The sequence below is a fragment of the Lampetra fluviatilis genome, chromosome 19, assembly GCF_964198595.1.
Source record: "Lampetra fluviatilis chromosome 19, kcLamFluv1.1, whole genome shotgun sequence".
In the NCBI taxonomy this organism is placed as follows: Eukaryota; Metazoa; Chordata; class Hyperoartia; order Petromyzontiformes; family Petromyzontidae; genus Lampetra; species Lampetra fluviatilis.
In genome coordinates this window covers 11,407,980-11,431,585 of record NC_136293.1, presented here as the reverse complement: position 1 = coordinate 11,431,585, position 23,606 = coordinate 11,407,980, and the positions used below count along the sequence as shown (strand labels likewise).

General features: G+C 47.8%; 1 protein-coding gene across 1 annotated transcript in view; it reads right to left on the bottom strand.

Annotated features, from left to right (window-relative positions):
• Positions 1-22,963, bottom strand: part of LNX2 (ligand of numb-protein X 2) — a 47,777-nt gene extending 24,814 nt beyond the window's left edge. The window contains 5 exon segments of the mRNA XM_078865064.1: positions 331-837; positions 1,632-1,834; positions 12,886-13,157; positions 22,762-22,888; positions 22,891-22,963. Coding sequence (XP_078721190.1) covers positions 331-837; positions 1,632-1,834; positions 12,886-13,157; positions 22,762-22,888; positions 22,891-22,963 — 1,182 coding nt within the window.
• Positions 22,964-23,606: the final 643 nt, after the last annotated feature.

Here is a 23,606-nt window from a genome sequence, read left to right as displayed (position 1 = left end):
GGCCGCACCAGGGTCGCAAACGGGTACCCATACCCTACCCAATACCCGGCTACCCGTACCCGGCCAGGTATCGGGTAGGGTACGGGTACGGGTACCCGATTGCGACCTCTGGGATGAAGCCATGTTGCAGGCGCGGGTGGGTTGATTCTAGGAACTTGAATTGTGAGAAGAGACAAGACGTTGGGAAATGAGTGACAAACGGTGACTCACCAGTGACTCACGACCTACCCGTACCCGGCCGCACCAGGGTCGCAAACGGGTACCCGTACCCGTATCCGGCCGGGTACGGGTAGCCGCGTATCGGGTACCCGGTTGCAACCTCTGCCTCACCTTGATGCCGAGCTGCTCGCGCCCCGAGCCGCCCCGCTTGTGCAACACCACGTGGAAGCTGTCGTCCCTGGCGCCCGCACCGCCGGCCGCCACGGCGCTTGCCGGCCCTTCCGCGCTCGGCGGCCCCGGCGGCGGCGGCGGCGGCGGAGGAGGCGGCGGTGGCGGTGGGTGCCCCCCCTGGCAGTGAGGCCCCCTCGGAGCCGCCGCCGATGCCGGTGGCCCCCCGTCCGAACTCTGCTGCTGAGCCGCTGCCGCCGCGGGTGCATGCTGGGAGCCCTGCGCGTGCTGCTGCGGGGGGGCGGCCGCGCCGGGCGGTGACGGGGCGGGCTGGCCGGCCGCCAGCTGCAGCTGCTGCGCCGGCGGCGGAGGCTGCGGCGGCGCGGCGCGCGTGCCGGACGTGCCGTAGCGGCGCTCACGCAGCACGGTGAGGCGCAGCGAGGGGCACGGGCGAGCGAGTGCGGCGCGCGCCGAGTTGTGCGACACGTTGCTGATGTCCACGCCGTTCACCTGCGTGGACGGCGTTGGGGGGGGGAGGGTGGGGCGGGCGGCGTCGACGTGTGACATTGCGTACGAATGAACGCGTGCTAATAGTATCAATGTGTCTATTAGCACGTGAAGTGGTGGCACGGTGGTTAGCATTGGCCCGGCGACGTCGGTTTGACGAAGCTTTTAAACCAGTTCTTGCCCCGTCTCGAGGGTAATTGGCCAACTGTTCCGCACAGGCCCGACGTCTTGGAATAGGTTGGAGTACGTACCCACTCTTCACCCCACGTGAACGTGCCATTTGTGTAAATAATCAATTCTTCTACATGCGAAAATTGATGCGCTCATCACGAGCGTGGAATCGATTTCAATCAATTCATCGACGTCCCAGTCAACGGATGACTATTACCCACCGTCACGCACCAAACGTCGCCTCGAGAGTGCTGCGTGCAGTGTGACAGGCGCGGGAATGTTTTCCGTTTCTTTGGCAGACAGGAGTAGGCAGTACATGACTCGTCGCAGCCAAAGCCACAGCAAAAGGTAGACTGCATGTGGTGTGCAAGTTGTGGACATTTCCCAATTTGCTGGCAGGCCACAGTGGGCACGGACAGACTCCGAATGTGTGTACGTTGAACTTGTTTCGCACAGCGCGTAGCCAACCGTGCGAATCGGAAGTGCGGGGCGAGTGACAACAAACGTAACACCAAAAGCAGCTCGACTGGACGTGTAGTGCCAGGTGTGGAAATGCATTGGACAGAGCCGGTGCACGCGAGTTCCCGGCTAGCTCGGCCTCCGAGCTCGTCAGCGAGGAGTCGCACCTGCAGGATCTGGTCCCCGGGGAGGAGGCGGCCGTCCAGTGCGATGGCCCCCTCGCGGAACACGTCCTGGATGACCACGGTGACGAGCGGCGTCTCGCAGCCGCCCACCACGCTGATGCCCAGCTCCATGTAGGGGTTGGCACGCGCCACCTCGATGGTGGTCACCTCGCCGTCCGGGATGCCCCCCAGGGCTCGCGGCGTGTCTGGGGTCGAGCGGGATTTAAACGGGAGACGCGCGGACCAATCACCGTCGTCGTTATCGTCGTCGTCGTCATCATTTATGATCATTCCGCTGCCGGATCGAGGCTTCTCCCAGCTGCCGTCACGTCGCGCAATCCTGCAATGTAACGATCCGATGAGCACCTGAACACCGGCCTATCGCATCGCTCCATCTCTCCCTCCGGCACGTTCCATTGCTCGGCTGTTATTCTTCACCAAAGGCCATCATCGCTCCCTTCTCGCAATGACAAACGTCAACACCAATGATTGTCATTGACATTCGTCAGCCATGGTCTATTCACTGCTGGTTGAAGGCATGGCCACGCTGCTGTGATCCTTGCTGATCCCACCATCCCCACAATCCATCTCACTGCTGCACAAGAACTGACCATTACCGCTCCATCTTCTCAGTGCATGTTCTCTCTTGACTGCCATTCCATCAACCAGTCTTGCTCACCGGCCATCATCCCTTCTTACCATGTGTCCTCCCCCAAACACACTTAGTTTTCTTAACAGTTTGAGTGACGTCATTAACATGCGTATGTTTTTTTTTAAAATCCATGTATTCTCTCTCTGTTGTCTCATTGAAATTCCAACCGTGCATCTCTCCACGCTTCTTTGAGCTCTTTTCAGCTCTCGGTCTCGATTTGTCAATAATGACCGTGTTTCTGAACCATATATGTCACAGCAGGCAGTGCGCATTGATAACAAAAACGACGTGCAGTACAACACCACGAGGAGTGAAACATCAGACATTGCCGAACAGCACGCGGCCCAACCCACAAACACACTGGAGATTTTACCGTCACTGCATCGATGCTCATCGACGCAAAGTAATGTTGTTCTTATGGGGTCGATAAAAAGAGTACCACGTTGTGGGCAAGTCGGCAGTGTTCAATTATACGGATGGACTCACCCCCCGTCATATGAATGTGGAATTTCCACCGCTGGCTTCAAGGATGTAAACTGGATACAAGCACTGGCTCAGGTGTCACTTGAGCAGGAAATCGCTCTGACACTTTAGTTTTTTACTGCAAGAAACGTTTATTTTTATTTTATATTGAAGTGCAAATTCCGTACCGAGGCGCGTTGTGCTTGGTGAATATTAACCCTCATTGCCGGTCGCTTTAGAAAGGAAAATAGCCAATAATTGAACACGGAGACAGATTCGTCAGCACAAAGTCAAGGTCGTTCTTTCTCACCCAGGTTTCCTTTGTGCTCCACAGGGCTCGGCCCACGGGGTCACGGCTCCCAGACGTTTGCGGGAACACAAGCGCCGGGAAACAAAGCGCACGGGCCCGCAGGAGGATGAGGAGGAGGAGGGAGGAGGACGAGGTCCTCATTCAAATGAGGTAGAGCCACCACATTCCACGGCTCAATCTTGCCAGCCCCACACAATGACCAGTGGCTCTGCATGGACAACCCCGCTCTGTGCAAACACGTACGTTTGGTTCTAGATTTGAAGCTTTCGTGACTGCAAGGATTCATACTCTTAGTTTTTTGGTAAAGTCACGTAGGTAAAAAATGATATAAAAATTAACTTTAAGAAAAATCACGACGTTTCGGAGGCAACACAAGTCTCCGTCATCAGGTGGGACCGTCACAGCCAGATTTTCTGCATCAAGTGAGGCCTCATTTGATATTTTTTTAAATTAATTTTTATTTAATTTTTTACCTACGTGACTTTACCGAAATAACTAAGAGTACGTACGTTTGGGCCCGTGAGTAAGGTTGCAGTGGGGGGTGTTTTTTTTTCTCACCCCCCCCCCCTCTGGGTTAGACTTGCCACCGCCATAGCAATGTGGAATTTCCAGACTGCTTCTAAAATGGGGATGAACGCCTATCCCGTGAATGCTCTTTTGAGCGGACTACGGCTGGACATCGTTGAAGGTGTATTCAGTCACGAAGCGATGCAAGTACACGGAAGCACAACGATAGAATTGTGAAATATCATGACACACGTACTCTTTGGTTCTTTCGGTAAAGTCACGTAGGTATAAAATAAAATAAATCACGACGTTTCGGGCGCAACACAAGCGTCCATCATCAGGTGGCAAAAGGATGGTCTGCTGCTTGTGTTGCGCCAAAAGAACCAAAGACTATGGATTCCTGTAGTCACGAAAGCTTAAAATCAAGATCATAACACACCGTATCGTGAACATGACTATCCCATCGTTGAGGATGATACGTGGTAAGCAGAGTCGCTAATCGCCACCCCCATCACCCCGTGAAAGGAAGCCGGGTCTCAGACAGAAATCGAGTCAGTTTGTAGGTTGGTGAGTTAATGGTGGAGACGATAGGACGGAGTGGGGGCGACCTTTTTTATGGATTATTTGGAAGGCCATAAAATCTGGGTGGTCTAGCAGCCGAGGGTTTAAGAGAGAGCTGCTTTGTCGGTTCGATTAGAGAAGTCGAATTAGTGATGATATTGTTGGTTTTCGTGGCCATGCGGTTGGTAGGATCTCTATTAATTTTGGTATAGCTGCCATCATAGGAAGGTTCTGAATGTTGCTGTTGTACGTGGTTTTATCTATGATGACAGTGGCATTGCCCTTGTCGGATGAGAGGATGACAATGTCACCTCTCTTTTTCAATTGAGCGAGTTCAAAACGCTCGTCCTTGCTGATCTTGCTAATGGCTTTCTTAGCGTTTTTGAGGATAGCAGCGATTTCAGATCTTGCAACATCTGCCGGGATGTGTCCCAAACCTTTGAGGGCAACGTCTACCTGGGCAATGATATCATCCACTGGAATGTGTTTAGGGGTGACTGCGAAACTCAACCCTTTAGCTAGTACCGATTTTAGGCTCTCGGAAATTGGGTTGTTGCTGTGATTGACAACAACCTTGTTAACATCTAACTTTTCAATGTGTGGCTCTGGCTTCTTTTTTGACAGGAGGTTGAGTTTAGCGATCACGTTAACTTTACATTTGGTTGACATTGAAGTAGCTGAAAACTACTACTTCTTCTTCTCATCCACACGGTGATCAACCGACAACCTGCAGGTCATGATGCTTCCCATCCTGCTTCTTTGCCTCTCACTGCTCCACTTTGGGACTTCCCTCCTGTCGTCTCTTCTCCAAATCCCTTACAATAATAATAATAACCTTGCTCAATGCAAGAAACTCTGATTTCTATCCATTCCAACTTTTGATGGTGCTGATTGCTACTGGTTGCTTGTTATTATTGGGCCTTTGAACCTATGCCCAACAACTGTTTTTAAAAAAATAGGCAAAGAACCACGTAAGTAACTTTCCAGCTGACCGGAATAAAAGACAGCAGCAGCCCACAGAATCAGAATCTCTATTTCGACTGCAGGAGGAATCTAAAGAGCTATAAAGCTCTTTTCACAGATGCCCAGTATGGGCGGGTCAACAATGTGTGGGCGGGTCATCAGCTATGATCTCGGGAACGATATGAAAATAAAGTAAAGAGAGAGGAATGGAATAGCAGGAATAAATAGCAGTCACCGCCTAAGCATTGCGATATTAACTGTGAACGCCACTGGACAAAACGCAGCGGCGTCTGCTCACGTCAAATCTCAATGCGCTTCAAGCCATGAATGTGTTTAATGGAGGAGGAAGAAAAAAAACATCAAGCTGAGACACCTACCCCCACGGCTCTGGCCAGGGAGACCGCTGCTGCTGCTGCCGCTGCTGATGGCCAACCCATGTTCTTGTATTGGTCACTGAGGCGTGACTTTTGTACAGCCACGTTTACCCGCAGCGTGACATCACGAAGGTCACGAGGGCTTTAACAAAATTCTAAATGCAAACGTCGACCACTGCTCTCGCCTTTTTAATGCTTATCTGTCTCTCCATTACTTTGGTAATCAGAAGCGTTCTTTCGCAGTGGCCATTAAACTTGCTAATGTTTGTGCGCCGCTGCCTGTGCTTAGAGAGGTGCCCTTAATTAAATATAATTACTTTGGGACTGTGGAAAACAATGTGGGCCTAAGTATTGCCGATAAAGCCAGAGGAATGAGAACACAGGATGCAGTTAGAATGCATTAATGTCAAAACAGATGTAAGAGATTATAATTAGCATTGTTTATTAGCCATTTTGTTTATGGTTAGCTCAACATATTAGGATTTGTTGAGAATAATGAATAGCGCTTGGCACTTCAGTGGATTTAGGTTAACACTATTGTTACTTTACCATGCGGACATCGTACCAAGCCACTGAATTATTGTTTGCAAAAATGTGGTTTATTTACCCAAGAAAGCCTAATTAAGTATCAATATTCCTTTTCAGGAGGGTTGTGCTTCAAGATGTTTGGCAAGTAGCCTCAATTTTTTGGGGTTTTTGCAAGAGGTCAGCGGTCAGTGCATAGCATACAATCTCTTTGTGCGAATAGCGCTCTGGAAAACTGAGTTTATCATTATTATTATTAAAGCACAATACGACTACAGATAGATGTGTTACTCAAGCTCCATCTGTGCGTGACCCACCAACCCTCCCTATACAACAACCGATTAAATGCGTGTGCCCCTAAACCTGGCGATCATTTACAATATGCTTCTGCTGACCACCAAAACTAGAATGTGTTGGTGGTCCACGGGCTTGAGCAGTACACATCGCTTCAATGGATGACGGACAGTGGTCAAGACTAACATCGGAATGGCAGTCAAAGGAGGTAAATTCGCTCGTGATAGAGCAACAAAATCAGCAGGTGCTATATCACAAAACCAAGTAATGTTCCGGGTGGCTTATGCAGCAGTGGATTGATCATGGCTGACGATAAGGAAGGTCCAACAACGGTTGAACTGTGGGGGTCTACGTATGCATGTGTACTGTACGTTGAACTTCTTTCGCACCGTACGTAGCCAACCGTGGTAATCGGAGATGTAGTGTCTTGGCACGATGTGCATCGGTCGAGGTGTAGGAAACGAAATGAGGTCACCCTCAGTCCAATTCTACGCCTCCCCCCCTCCCCGCCACTCATAGCCCAGCGGCTGGACCGCCTGCCACGCCGCCGGTGAGGCCGATGCCGGTACCGTCGTCGGCTTGGTCTTCCCGCCCCACGGGACAGCGGGCGGCGCATGTGCGACAGGGGGTGCTCCGGCGCGACTGCAGGACGGGGGGACGCAAGCGGTGACGAGGTTACGAGGTCCGCGGTGATGTGCATCGCAAGTCTGGGGGCGCTCATCCATAAAATGTCATCTTTTGTTTTCAGTAATTTCCATCAACCCCCCTCCCCCCCCCTAGTTTTATCATGTAGTAGACAAAGTATCATTCCAGACCTCTTGCTGCGCAGTGCAACCTTTAGTGTTAGAGAACGGCCTGTGGAAGTGGATATCGCAGAGTTACCTCTGAAAATCCCTTTTTCAAGTGATAATCGGAGCCACACACAGGAGAGGGAAGTGCTTCCTACACACTCTGCAATATCGTTGATATTTCAATTCTCAGAGATGGAATTTGGCCAAATAAAGTGCAGGAACAAATTTTAAGTGATGATATATTTTGCGCGTTTGGGCCATCAGCCCCGCTACATTTGAGGACCCGACTTAATCACAGGCGGCTGTCTGGATTTGAACCGAGGATCTCAGAGCAATGCCAGGTTAGCACTCTGACAATTGCACCACCTGGCCACCTCCCAGTCCAGTGTTTGACCGTGCTCAATGGCAGGGGTCCGAGTCTTCGCAGGTGTGAATGGAGGGAGGGGGGCATCGTGCACGTGTGGATATTTCACCAGTCTAATATAAAACGTGCGATTTGGGAAGGACTGGCGCAGAGAACACAGGTGTGAGTGATTGGCTGCGGAGAGAGCCTTGTATTTTGAATCGGTAGTTACTGGCTTTGGGCCAGCACCTACAGCTTGTGTGTGATTTAGTGCTTAGCCTATGATGGTGGGTACAACCATGTGCTTGCGTTAGTGTTAGGGTTGACTACTGGCTTAGTGGGACTGCATTTGCAGCGTGAACAGAAAGGAGAACGTATTTTAGTTTGATTTTGCTCGAGCTGACGAGTGCTCTACACGCTGCGGGCCTTGCAGTGTTTTTTTGCTAATTATGTTCCTTGGCAAAGCATGAAACACACGATGTCCATAAAGGTATCATAAATTATTAAAATATTTCAGTTGGGACCGCAGTGTGAGCTGGGTCAATTCAACAATCCGGTCGTGTGAAGATTCTATTTTTTTTGCCGTCCGACGCTCATTCTCCCGCAATGTCCATCGCATCGAGATTTGAGAGCCCTAAGTGTCTGCCAACATCACTGCCGTGATTATTTCAATTGCTTCTGTCGTGCAACTGCTGAAGATCGCTCAGTCGTTTCTCTCGTGGCAAACACTTTTGTATTTCACGTGACTCCACCATTAAAACCACGCAGTTTCACGCCGCTGTCTCATTACGATTCTTCAAAAACGGTCGATACTTTTACGGACATCCTGCACCGTGCGAGTGTAGTTGTACTCTGCTCTTTATTCAAACGTTGTCCGACGGTACGCAGTCGATCCCCGTTAAAAATGTACGCACGGCCGTGCCAAAACAGGCGTAATGCGGGCGGCGAGGATGCATATTCTGTGTCAACACATGATTGATGAGGCCTCGAACGAGAGGGTACAGCTCGACACAAAGTGCCCACGATACTTCTACACACTCGCACATGCTCAATGCATTCACCGTTAAAAGCAATGTCTGATTTTTTTGCTTGGTTCTCCCATTTTTTTTAATATTGTCTGTACGTATGTTGAACTTTCGCACCGTACGTAGCCAACCGTGATAATCGGAGGTGGGGGGTTAAGGCAACAAACTCGACACAAAAAGCAGTTCTGAACAAATTAGTTTTCAATCTACAATGAAAAGTGCAATAGCTCCAGTGGCATCCCAACATCGTGGGGAAGAGCGTTCCAGACGGCCGCAATGTGCATCTGAAAGCGTGTGATGCGGTGACCGTCTTTTGTAAGATGGCCAGCCAAACGCAAGATTGTGTTCACTCACAAACATTGGATTTAAACCCGCAGGTGTTGGCATCTGTTTGAGAAGGAAGTAAAATTGTGTGGGGGGTGTCTTTGCTGCTATTTGGTGCAGAGATACCCGGCGTGGTATAGCATGTGCATCACGAGTCTGGGGGCGCTCATCCATAAAATGTCATCTGCGCTTTATTCTCACGCCGCTTGCTCCGCAGTAATTACGCCGAGTGCATTTTGGGCACACGTGGATGCTCTTTCAGAAATATTTGCGTGCAATTCGGAGCTGTGAGCCTCGCTCGCTCGCTCGCTCACTCGCTCCCTTTCTCTCTCTCTTTCTCTCGTCATTCCCAACCTTCAGCTTCTCGTGAACCCCCTACCAGCCACAACAGCTGCCCGCAGAGCCCTATGCCTACCAACAAATAGGTTTAACATAAAATGTAAAGAATAGAAGAAGAAAAAATCTACATTTTAATTACATTTACATTGATTTATAACCTCATGCGTATTATTAGCACCGAATAACTTAATCACAACTAAATATTTAGAATGAAATATTTACACTTTCACAAGAAAAGAAAAAAATCCCGTACAGTTTAATGCGAGCCAATTACCATCGCGATGAAGCGGAGGGGGGGGGGAGGCTGAGTTTCACTGGATGCGGATGACTGACCATTCCCTTCGTCAAAAGTCAAGATAATTTTCTGCTCGAATAAGCATTGAGGTGGTGCTCACCTCCTCTTCGTAGCCATGAACCATTTGCGTAAATTCCACAATCCCATCGTGGAGGCGTCTATCTACGAGGACAACCACCATTGACCTCACCGCAAAGCGTTACTCATTGTTCATAATATAAGTTTTTAGGACAGATCGCGTTATTTATAAATGTGTCATAACCCGCCACCACCCGACATGGCCAAACAGTAAAAAATGTGTCACGTTTTTCAAAGGACAAAATAATTCACTTCTTTAGCCCACCGGTGTGCTGAAGAGAGAATCAACAGCATTTTAAAATTTGAGTAGTACGACGTTTCGCTGATAATTACAATCAGCTTCATCGGGCATGCTGTTGATTCTCTCTTCAGCACACCGGTTGGCTAAAAAAGTGAATTATTTTGTCCTTTGAAAAACGTGACACATTTTTTTACTGTTTGGCCGTGTCGGGTGGTGGAGGGTTACAACACATTTATAAATAACGCGATCTGACCCAAAAACCTTTATTATGCACCATGTGACCGTTTACACGAGTTGTCGACTCCCTAGACGTGGCCACGCGTACCCCACGTGACAGGTAGGGAACTCAGTGTGTGTACGTTGAACTTCTTTTGCACCGTACGTAGCCAACCGTGCTAATCGGAGGTGCAGGGAAGAACAACAAACTAAACACTAAAATCAGTTGTAAAGAAATTGGCATTTGTTTTTGGTTTGCATTGACTGGTTGGTTTGTATTGACAGCTTGATCTTGTCAATACAAACCAAAAAAAACACGAATGGTGTTGTTTTATAATCGCATAATACTGTAATCTCTGAATGCAATGGCGCAATCATGCGGTTCCAGGTACCGTTTTTTTTTGGCAGAATAAGAATAATCATAGTTTGAATCGAGCATCTAAGCTGGAGCGTATCTCACGACACTGTGTAACATCAGCTGGTGGTGTGTGGGGGGGGGGGTAAAGCAAGGGCGGGGGGGGGGGGACAATTCATGGCATGATGCAGGGCAGAACAAGGGCAGGGTAGGAGCTGTGTACAAGTGGATAGAACCGGAAGTGGGCCCTGAAAATGGGCAAACACGGCACCCGGGGTGTGCATCGGTTGAGACCACCCAGGTTTAGCGCAGATGATTTGGTCCCAAACTCCCGCAGTATGTTTCGATTTAAAGCTTTCGTGACTGCAGGGATTCATCTTCTTGGTTCTTTCGGTAAAGTCACGTGGAATGTAAATAATATAATAATAAAACATAATAAAATAATTCTCACAATAACTAATTTTATTATGTATTATTTTTATTATTTTATAATTTCCATTCTACGTGACTTTACCGAAAGAACCAAGAAGATGAATCCCGCAGTATTGTTACACGCAGATTTGGCATGCGCATACATGGATTCAAACACATGGAGACAAAGATCCCCCACACTCCCCCCGCCCCCGACCTTATAGCTGTTGAGATTGTCGGAGCAAGTGCCGTTAGTGAGGAGCACCCTTTGAATGCCGGCACGGCACACGAGGGGGTGGGTGGCCAACACCGCGCCGGGCCGCCTTTGTCTCCCTAGTGGCGATGTTTACACAGCGCACCAGGTACTCATTTGAGGCTGAGTAGACCAAGGGGAGGCCCATGGCCAGTTCAGATAATCGTCACCGGTATTGGCCGTGAGCAAAATTCGAACTTGGTTTGCTGGGTTCGAAGCGCAGCGCGATAACCGCTACACAACCGCTCACACGCACACACGCCCTGCGTTTACACACACACACCCTGCGTTTACACACACACACCCTGCGTTTACACACACACACCCTGCATTTATACACACACACACCCTGCATTTATACACACACACACCCTGCATTTATACACACACACCATGCGCTTATACACACACACACACACCCTGCGTTTATACACACACACACACACCATGCGCTTATACACACACACACACACCCTGCGCTTATACACACACACACCCTGCGTTTATACACACACACACACCCTGCGTTTATACACACACACACACACACACCCTGCGCTTATACACACACACACACCCTGCGCTTATACACACACTGAACCGGTTTGAATTTGAACCCATTGATATTCTCAACATGGGCCGATTTGTGTTCCTCCTTGTAACCACTTTGGCATTGTATTAATTTCTTCTCTGCTGCTATCACCACAGAGTTGCCCATGCAGACGGCTGTGCTTTGAATGCTTCACTGCTGGAACATTTGCGACTGTCTGGTGCTCCCCAACAATGAATGCATTTGCAGACGACTGAAAAGAAAGCCATTTGCGGGGAGAGTTGCAAACGAAATGGAACATCTTAAAGTGGCCACGGACTCGAACAATTTACTGTTCGCATTGTTTCCTTGGGTCTGCTCTACTGAGAAATCCCAGCAGAATTGCATTTAGAGCGCATATGCATAATTTGGATCAACAAAGTATCGTGTGACTTTTTTTCCCCTTCTGAAAGCACCGCAATTGCAGACGAGTCCTGATTAAAGGAGGAGGCGACCAAACAATTACGCCCGGAAGGGACTCTGCAATTGTCTGGCGAAATTGCAAGCGTGAAATCAAGTTAAAGCGACATTCGCAACACTTGAGAACAAGACAGAAGAAAAGAAAAAGTAATTGTTGTAAAGTTTGCTATTGGATGTTAAGGATAATCAATTCACAACACAGACTGCATCCGACATCAGGGGTGGGGGACCTAGAGAGGCATGACCTGGATGCAACCCACAAATTCACACTCATGATTATCACGGTCGGCTATGTACGGTACGAAAGAGATTCAACATACACACATACGCCCCGTGGTGACGTAACGTCCGCCACTTTAAAACGGCCCACAAATGATATTTGTCCACCACTTCAAGCATATTAGCATCACTAATCGGGTACTAGGGGGGCACGACATCACAGTCAATAGTAAACAAACTTTAAACAAACGTTGGGACACTCAACCCGAACAGCAAAACGATCTGATGTTGTACATCATACATTCCACTCTAGCCCTCACCCCCTTTCTAAATATTGAACCAGCGTGTATGACTAGATCACTCGGAAGGGGTGCTGCGACATCTCAGAGCGAGGATAATCAATTCACAGCTCTGAGATGTCTACTGCCGTGGCCATTCGCCAACTCGAGAAGTCGCACTGCTCTGCGAGACATCCAAAAGGAAACTTCACTTCTTGGTGCCATTCCACCGATTGCACTATCGGGATATATCATTTTAGAATTTTTCAAAATAGATAATACATATATAATGGGGGCGGTCTGAGTTTTCAGTGGGGGGATGGGGGGGTGGGGGGGAGGGACAACCACCCTCCAACCCCCCCCCTCCCCCACCCCCAACGTTCGGGGGTTGAGCCACGCATCGTCGCCTGCACGGTCGTCGTCGTCACTCACTCTCTTCGTCCGTGCTCTCCTCGAACGCGGGGTTGTCCAGGCCGCTCTCGCTCACGCCGCTGCCACCGCTCACGCTGCAGTTGGAGCCACCGAGCGACCCCGGCTCGTCGGGCCCCGACGGGGATGAGGACGCGGCCGCCGCAGAGAAGCCCTCTGTGCCGCCCGCCTGGGCCTCGCTGTCCGGCCCGCCGGCATGGAGCGCGCCAGGGTAGATGGTGCCACGCCGACTCAGCCCCTCCTCGGCCGCGTGGTGCTGGCTCATGCCCACGCACCTGTGCGCACGGTGATTAGCGCGCCGGTGAGGGTCATTACGAGGTGGCGCACGAAGTGCTCGCCACAAATGAACCGCAAATGCCTTGATGGTCTCGTCAAGGACCGTAAACGATCATCACGCGACATCCGGTCATCTTCACAGCAGCGGCTTTCGGCTGGCCATCGAACAAAGATGGTCAACGCATCGCGCGCTTTCAGATGTGCTTCTGCGGCACGTCTGAAATGCTCTTCTGATAGTAGGAAGCCACTGGAGCTATGCACTTTTCAATTGAGATTTGACAATTTTATCCTTTAGAACCCCTTTTTGTGTTTAGTTTGTTGTCCTTCCCCAGCACATCCGATTAGCATGGTTGACTACATACTGTGTGAAAGAAGTTCAACATACATACATACATACAATAAAAAAGTTAATTATTCATCAAAGATCATTGAAGCGTTGCTCAATATCTTTTTCATAGCACTTTTCAAGTGGTGACGTTTCCACAATCTTATGGCGAGGCTGATTCTATTCTCGGGACAACCACTGGTTCGGGGCAGCAACCACAATGCACTCCGGAGGGAAAGAGGGCCGAGTGACACGGGTAAAAGTCGCTTAACGATGCTTTCCAGTGTGTGCTGGCTAACTCAAAGGTGGGTCGCTCCAGTACGGCCGTTTCTTGAACACAACGGCCATTCATCTTCTTGGTTCTTTCGGTAAAGTCACGTTTAGAAGGGAAATAATAAAATAATAAAAATGAAACGTAATAAAAAAAAATTATCACCACGTTTCGGCCACAACGCAAGCAGCCGTCCTCATCAGACCTGTTCTTCACCTGAGGACGGCTGCTTGCGTTGTGGCCGAAACGTCGTGAGAATTGTATTTTATTATGTTTTGTTATTATTATTTTATTATTTCCCTTCTACGTGACTTTACCGAAAGAACCAAGAAGATGAATCCCTGCAGTCACGAAAACTTTACATCGAAAAATTCGAGCCTCTGTTGTCATTTATCAGCGGGTACATTTTGCCTCTGTGACGTATCGAGAGGCGGTTTCGAGGATTCAAAAGTGAAGCCTTATCAGTTGTGATCCAGTGCTGCGTTCAATAAAAGACCTTGAAAATGGTTTTATGCTGCACGCAGCGTAACAGCCTGTGTGTCAAGAACACAATAGCGCGGTGAACATGAGTAGAATTGAAGGCGACTGCCGTTCCTGTGACCAGCGTTTCGCTTAGCAGGGTGGCCAACCCTCGTGTCGATACGTTGAAATCAAAGCAAGCATACGGTTGGGTGTTGGCCCTCCTGTACCTGTGAATTGCGAATATTTCACCAGTAATTATTTGCGTCTTTCGGTAAAATCATGTAGATAGGTACAAATTAATACAAATAATGAGTATAAAATAAACAAAAAACGACGACGTTTCGATCACAACAAAAGCGATCGTTCATCAGGAGGAAAGAGGGCAAAAGCTGCTGAATGCAGACTGTTTCATAGGGTGTCGTCCTAGGGTCATAAACGACGTGGGCGGGGCTAGTGATGTTAATGTGAGAGATTAGCGTGTTAATGTGAGAGGTCAGCTAAATGTAAAGATAACCTGATTTCCAAGTTCAACCTCCTTTCCAAGAAGAAGCCAGATCAAGACGTAAAAAAATTAGACGTTGACAAGGTTGTTACTAATCTGAGTAATAATCCAATTTCCCACGGCCTAAAATCGGTTTTGGCTAAAGGGTTGAACTTTGCAGTCACCCCTAAACACATCCCAGTGGATGATATAATTGCCCATGTCGATGTAGCCCTTCAGGGGTTGGGACACATCGCTGCAGCTAAATTGGAAATCGTGGCAATCCTCAAAAACGCCAAGACACTAATCAGCAACATCAGTAGGATGGACGTTTTGAACTATCTCAATAAAAAAAGAGAGATGACATCGTCATCCTCTCAGCCGACAAGGGCAATGCCACGGTCATCATGGACAAAACCACATACAATAATAACATTAAGGACCACCTTAATGATGGTAGCTACACAAATATTGAAAGAGATCCCACCAACAGCTTCGTCACAAAAAACAACAACATCATCACTGATTCGGCTTCATTAATTGAACAAACCAAACGGGTTTCCTTAAAACCCTCTGCTGCTAGATCTCCCAGATTGTATAGCTTACCAAAAATGCATAAAGATGGTACACCCCTTCATCCCATCATCTCCACCATTGACCCACCCACCTACAAACTGGCCCGGTTTCTGTTTGAGACATTCAACCATTCACTGGTAAGACCACCTCATCTGTACTTAACTCAGCTCACTTGGTATCCTTAACTAAGGACATCTCACTATCTCCAGGTGATTTTCTCGTTAGTTTCGATGTCGTTTCTTTTTTCACCAAAGTTCCTGTGCCCGACACCGTTGCAATCATTGAAGATTTGGTCCAACAAGGATTGAATGCTGATGTACCGGCCCCAATCTCTCACATTAACATGCTGATCTCTCACATAAACATGCTAATCTCTCACATGAACATAGCCTACCGTGCACTCGTCGTGGAGGCTGCTCTCTGATCTCACATTAACACGCTAATCTCTCACATTAACACGCTAATCTCTCACATTAACACGCTAATCTCTCACATGAAAACGCTAATCTCTCACATTAACACGCTAATCTCTCACATTAACACGCTAATCTCTCACATTAACACGATAATCTCTCACATTAACACGCTAATCTCTCACATTAACACGATAATCTCTCACATTAACACGCCAATCTCTCACGTTAACACGATAATCTCTCACATTAACACGCTAATCTCTCACATTAACACGCTAATCTCTCACATTAACACGCTCATCTCTCACATTAACACGCTAATCTCTCACATTAACACGATAATCTCTCACATTAACATGCTAATCTCTCACATTAACACGCTAATCTCTCACATTAACACGCTAATCTCTCACATTAACACGCTAATCTCTCACATTAACACGTCAATCTCTCACATTAACACGATAATCTCTCACATTAACACGCTAATCTCTCACATTAACACGATAATCTCTCACATTAACACGCTAATATTTCACATTAACATGCTAATCTCTCACATTAACACGCTAATCTCTCACATTAACACGCTAATCTCTCACATTAACACGCCAATCTCTCACATTAACACGATAATCTCTCACATTAACACGCTAATCTCTCACATTAACATGCTAATCTCTCACATTAACACGCTAATCTCTCACATTAACACGCCAATCTCTCACATTAACACGCTAATCTCTCACATTAACACGCTAATCTCTCACATTAACACGCTAATCTCTCACATTAACATGCTCGTCTCTCACATTAACACGCTAATTTCTCACATTAACACGCTAATCTCTCACATTAACATGCTAATCTCTCACATTAACACGCTAATCTCTCACATTAACACGCCACTCTCTCACATTAACACGCTAATCTCTCACATTAACACGCTAATCTCTCACATTAACACGCTAATCTCTCACATTAACACGCTAATCTCTCACATTAACACGCTAATCTCTCACATTAACATGCTAATCTCTCACATTAACACGCTAATCTCTCACATTAGCACGATAATCTCTCACATTAACACGCTCATCTCTCACATTAGCACGCTAATCTCTCCCATGAACACGATAATCTCTCACATTAACACACTAATCTCTCACATTAACACGCTAATCTCTCACATTAACACGCGAATATCTCACATGAACATAGCTACCCGCGCACTCTCCGCGGAGGCCGCTCTCCGATCTCACATTAACACGCTAATCTCTCACATTAACATCACTAGCCCCGCCCACGTCATTTATGGCCCTAGGACGACACCCTATGAAACAGTCGTCATTCAGCAGCTTTTGCCCTCTTTCCTCCTGATGACGATCGTTTGTGTTGTGATCGAAACGTCGTAGTTTTTTGCTAATTTTATATTTATTATTTTCATCAATTTGAACCTATCAACGTGACTTTACCAAAAGACCCAAATAATATGAATTCCTGCAGTCACGAAAGCTTTAAGTCAAGATTCAACCAATCAATTAGGATGGTGTGTAATGGTTCGCAATCCAGAGGTCGCCCGGTCCGATTCAATCTCCCATCATGGCAGTTAAAAATAATTGGCGGGTTTTTTTTCTACATCCCCCCCACCCCGCCCCGCCTCTGTCCACCCAGTGCTGTACATGTGTGCAAAACAGTTGATTGGCCGCTTGCATGTGGTGGGGTAAAGTGTGGGCACTTCCGCCTCTTCCAAGACATCTGGCCAGCTTTGGAAGAGCAGTGCCGCAAACTCCATGAAGGTGCCGTCTCCTCTCTACAGCTCTGGCCAGGAGAGGCCCTTCTGCTACCGGTGGCGTGAGAAAGACATTGCGGGGCCGTGCCCTTACCTTTCGTAAAGAGGAAGGCAAAAACCACAGGCGGAGTTTGGCTTCTATACAGGGTGCTTAAAAAATGTTAACACTTTTATGGTACGATCGTTTTTAATGGAAAAATAAACGGATAATGCACTGTAACATGAGAACAAATGTGATGTTAATAGCTTCAAAAAGTCAAAGAGTGTCTCCCGCTTGTTCGCCATCGTTGTCAACGCGTGGCCGGGAATCTTCTCCAGGTGGTCTCCTGAGCCAGGAGGCGGCACATTTTTTCGTGGCATTGTTGCAAATTCCCAGAAGTGTTAACATTTTTTTGAAGCACCCTGTGTTTTGGAGGGGGTGGGGGTCAGGAGTTTGCTTTGTGCCTAACATTAGGAATCGCGGGTGCATATAATTAATTCATTTGTAATCGTAATTATAAACTTCTGAAAATTAATTAATAAAGATGTCCAGTTTGGGTGGGGCTTTGCCCCCCCCCCCTCCCGCAAACTCTGCCCATGGTAAAAACAAAAACACCACTGAAAACCCACCGAGAATTACGAGCCAATGAGCAGCGGGGAGCTGAATTGGCCTTGTCACATTGGGGCAATGGGTTAGGAATGGCGGGGTGTATACCGAGAACCACCCGGCACAGGTTGGAACAGATAACACAGCACCGAGTTTGACCGGGACACCAGAAATTATCGCCCAGAAAAAAAAAACGAAGACACACATACCCATAGTTTCCCAACTGTGATCAAACGCACGCATGTGGTGAAAGGCCACATATCACTGAAATATCCTGTGGGCTGGTGGTAATTCACTGGTTACATATTCACATTTCATGAGAGGCCCATTGGCGCTTGGAGGGCCAATGCCTAGCGATGTGATGGCTTTTGCTTTCAACGTATCGACACGAGGATTGGCCACCCTGCTAAGCGAACGCTGGTCACAGGAACGGCAGTCGACTTCAATTCTACTCATGTTCACCGCACTATTGTGCTCTTGACACACAGGCTGTTGCTAGCCGGCGAACAACGGTTAAACTGTGTGCAGCATCACACCATTTCCAGGGTCCTTTATTGAATGCAGCACTGGATCGCAACTGATAAGGCTTCCTCTTGAATGCGGGAAACCGCCTCTCCGTGCCTCAGAAGGGGCAAAATATACTCTCTGATCAATCACAGCAGAGGCTCCCACTCTGTATCTCTCTCTCGCGGAGTATAGGTAAAAGGATAAAAGGTGTAGCCGTGTAAATGTCCGCCGATGCCACTGATGGCGAATGTCCTGTTACACGATCCTAAATTAATGATGCAGCCTAAGCTGAACGTCATTCAAACGTTCAAGACAATCCCACAAATATATCAAATGTTGCATCGGTTTAACCAAGAAGAACACGTTTTTAGGAATAAGAAACGGGAGGCACTCCGCGTGAGGAATCCCTCATAATTAGATATAGCAATTCGCGTGTTTGATTGAGCGTTACTCGAATAAAATCAATTCGTTTGCATTTGCAATCAAAGCGAACAATTTTAGGTAGAATTTAAACAAATTCAACTGAATAACCCGAAAACAGCCCTGCCTCACTGTGTTGACCAATGGGTGTGTCTGTCATTACCTGGTTGTTTTGATTTCCTTCCAATAACGCGGCAAGGGGGGGGGAGGAATTGGCCAGATTATTGGCTTATGAGTCTTCACCACGATTGGTAATTGTCTTGTCTTGAGCGTTCATTTATGGGGGGGGGGGCACACACACTGTCTGCGCGAAATATCCGGCAAATAAATAGTTCAGGCACCGTGGAATGGGATGGGAGGGGGGCATCGTGGTGGAATTATTGGCAAAAGCGTCGATTGCCTCGATGTCTATTTTCAAGCTCACTGCTTTTCCGGGATTTCCAGGAGCCATTATTTACTCTCTGCCTAAAACCACCGCGTTCGTCGCGCAAATAAATCTGGCAGGTTTCTTCTTGAGAGCTTTGCAACACCTTCCCAAATACTCTTAGGTTTTTTCGGTAAAGTCACGTAGGTAAAAAATAAAATTAAAAGTTAATAAAAGTAATAATGGAAATAAATTAAATAATAAATCACGACGTTTCGGAGGCAATACAAGTCTCCGTCATCAGGTGTGACCGTCACAGCTAGATTTACTGTATCAAGTGAGGAAAATTCCAAAAGACCAGCCCTTAAATACAAGTTAAGGGGGGAGGGGCTTATCTGAATGTGGTAACCAGGGAATGGAACGTGAGGGTGGTGGGCGGGGCTACAAGAGAAATTGGTCAACGTCGTGTGCAAAAATACAGGGCGCTTTAAAAATGTTTTTTAACACTTCTGAGAACTTGCAACAATACCGCAAGAGATGTGCTCCCGGGCTCTGGAGACCACCTGGAGAAGATTCCAGGCATATGTTGGCAATGATGGTGAAATAAGTGGAGACTCTGACTTTTTGAAGCTATTAACATACATTTGTTATCATGTTACAGTGCAGTATTATTCGTTCTTTTTCCATTAAAAACGATAGTCCCATATAAGTGTTAACCCTGTAACATATCACGGTTGTTGAGTACATGGCCCAAAGGCTTATAACGCCAAAAGGCCAGAAACAAATAGCAACGCCGAAGGTGTAATCGATGAGAGTCAACGTGTTTCTTGAATTGAGCAAAGATGCAAGAACTTGGGGGAGGGGGGGGGAGATGGGAAGGGATTTCATGGTTGAGCCATGCGAGGGAAGAATCAGAGAGTGCTTTGACCTGCTGTGTGGCGAGTGAATGGATGAGTGGGTGGGTGAGTGGGTGAGTCGGTGAGTGGGTGACTCAGTGGGTGAGTGAGTGAGTCGGTGAGTGGGTGACTCAGTGGGTGAGTGAGTGAGTGAGTCGGTGAGTGGGTGACTCAGTGGGTGAGTGAGTGAGTCGGTGAGTGAGTGACTCAGTGGGTGAGTGAGTCGGTGAGTGGGTGACTCAGTGGGTGAGTGGGTGAGTGAGTGAGTCGGTGAGTGGGTGACTCAGTGGGTGAGTGAGTGAGTCGGTGAGTGGGTGACTCAGTGGGTGAGTGAGTGAGTCGGTGAGTGGGTGACTCAGTGGGTGAGTGAGTGAGTGAGTCGGTGAGTGGGTGACTCAGTGGGTGAGTGAGTGAGTCGGTGAGTGGGTGACTCAGTGGGTGAGTGAGTGAGTCGGTGAGTGAGTGACTCAGTGGGTGAGTGAGTCGGTGAGTGGGTGACTCGGTGGGTGAGTGGGTGAGTGAGTGGATGAGTGGGTGAGTCGGTGAGTGGGTGACTCGGTGGGTGAGTGGGTGAGTGGGAGACTCAGTGGGTGAGTGGATGACTCAGTGGGTGAGTGGGTGAGTGGATGACTCAGTGGGTGAGTGGGTGGGTGAGTGGGTGAGTGGGTGAGTGGATGACTCAGTGGGTGAGTGGTTGAGTGGGTGACTCAGTGGGTGAGTGAGTCGGTGAGTGGGTGGGTGAGTGGGTGAGTGGATGACTCAGTGGGTGAGTGGTTGAGTACAGTGTGGATGAGACTACAATCAGTCTGGTAGACAGTTTTCTACATGAGTGGCGAAATCAGTGATATTTTCAGCAGCAGAAAACCCATTCTCTTTTTATCAAACTTTACATTTTCTTTGCAAAAAAAAAAATCTCAATTTTAAATGTCGTAAGCAGTAATTGCTTGGCTTAATTATATGTTTAGTTGCCTAATCACCAATTAAAACTTGCAACAATCGGAAAGTTTTCGAAGGAAGCAATTAATGCAATGAATAGTTTCTCGAGAGATGTTGACAGCTTCCAGGACTGACGTGAGCAAACGTAGTTTGGGTTATTGGGTGCAGTTCAAACAGTTTTTGCTTAACTGGACACAATTCATGCCACTTGTCCCGTCTACCTCGAAACGCAGCTCTGCAGTTCAGAATGTTAAACGGGTTATGTCATTACCGTAGTTAGAATACAATGGCAAGCGCCATAAATAGGTGCATGTGATTTTAAGCTTTCGTGACTGCAGGGATTCATCTTCTTGGATCTTTCGGTAAAGTCACGTAGAATGGAAATAATAAAATAATAACAATAAAACATAATAAAATAATATATGTGTTTAATCCAAAGTATGTGTTTCGTCCACAAAAATTTATTTTCATTAATTGTTGATTACTATTAACTTCTTAATTTAGGGTTAGGTCACCTTTCCATTTCTTTAGAACTGATTTTTGTGTGTGTGTGTGAGTTTGTTGTCCTTCACCTACACCGCCGATGAGCATGGTTGTCTTAGCACGGTGCGAATGAAGTTCAACGAAACGTACGCGTCTATTTATCTGGCCACGTGTACGCCCTTTAGGCAATCCACCGCTAGATGAAGGCTTCCGCACGCCGTCTTGGTCACGCGGATGGTTTAACCATACTTCACCACGCTGGCAAGTGCGGGTTTGCTGAGGGAGGGAGCCCCAGGAACGCATTCGGATATCACCCACCACTGATGATAGACACATCGGAATCGTAACTCAGGTCTCTGGCATCATCGTGAGCTAACCACTGAGCCACCACTCCGCTGATGCTTTATTAAAAGCGCGGCTAACTCTTACAGGTAATAGCATCTCCAAACGAGTCGCCGAGTATTAACCGGATAACACTGTCATGTGCGACGATGTGTATCGTAATAATAATAATTGTGATACACATCAATAATTACATTGTGTAATTAAGAAAAAAAATCGCACCGTGTAAAAAGGGAAGGATCTGGTCATTAAGCATGTTAACGCGTGGTGGTTCGGACCAGCGTTGCCATTGGTTTAACGGTAATCGTTACAGCGTTACACAGACCAACACACGACGTATAACAACCATTATCAGCTGCCGTAAACAGAGCGTTTAAAAATAGAAAAATGTTCCCGTCGTTGTAATAACTGTGAAATTGATTCTCCTACCTCCCCTCCCTCGCTGTTTTATATTTTTTTTTTATTTTATCGCTGTCTCGCCACCAGTTCACCGGAGATGATAATTACTGTAACTACACACGAGCCTTGGCCAACTCACAGACACCGGTGTACGACACCAACCACACACACACACACCTCGCACCTCACACTCACAAAAAGAAAAAAAAAACCAGGAGACTTGTGACATTAGCTTTAAGCTGACAAGAATGCACCGGGGAGAGATCGACCCAACACTAAAAATAGAAAGAGCAGAAGATAAAGCCAAAAAAGCATGCGGCAAACCGAGTCATTTTTCTTTCACGAACCTCGGCTCCTCCCGCCGACCGTGTGAGTCGTCCCCAACGCGGTCGTTCCTGACCGTCTTGCACAGGATGTGCTGCAGGAACGCGCTGGCGTAGTTGGCGAGCATGGCGTTTGCCTCCGCGCGCTCACGGCTCCGTTCGCCCCCTTTTTTGCGTGAGAGCAGCGGTGCCCACGCGCCCCGCTTATTACGGGCGCCATGGTCATATGACTTGGAGAATAGCTGTGTGGGGGTGGTTGCCGGTGGGGGGGGGGGGGTAAGCGTGGGCCGCTTTGACACCCCGTGGATTAGCACTCGACCGTACAAATCCCTCTAAGAGTTGAGGCAGTGGAGCAAACTTCACCGCCAACAGCGCGGCCCGACAAGCTAAACGGAAGGTTCGGGGCCGGACCAACGACCGAGCGACTGACCGACCGACCGGATGACTGACCGCTTCTTCTTGCGCTGCAGATTTCTGGGAGGCGATCGATCCACTTCGAGGAACCTTGTGAGAGGGACGGCGGTTGCAGACGTTGTTGGATGCACGTCGTACCGAAGAGGTTTTCGCGAAAGTTTGCTTTGGTTCTCCGCCACTTTAAGTACGTTGGTATGCAATCAAAAAAATGTGGTCAGAGGTCAATCATGCCACTGGAGCATTTAAGCCTTCATTATTTTCAATTAAGATCAGTTTTACTTATCAATAGGATTAACACGTGAAAAATTCTTCACATTATTATATACCGGGTGGACCGGTGGTACAGTGACTAGCGCGCTGCGCTCTGAACATAAAGATCTCTGAGTTTGATTGAGGGCCATGGCTAACATCAGTGGTGAGTGATAACTGAACCACTCCTTCACCAGCCCACATTG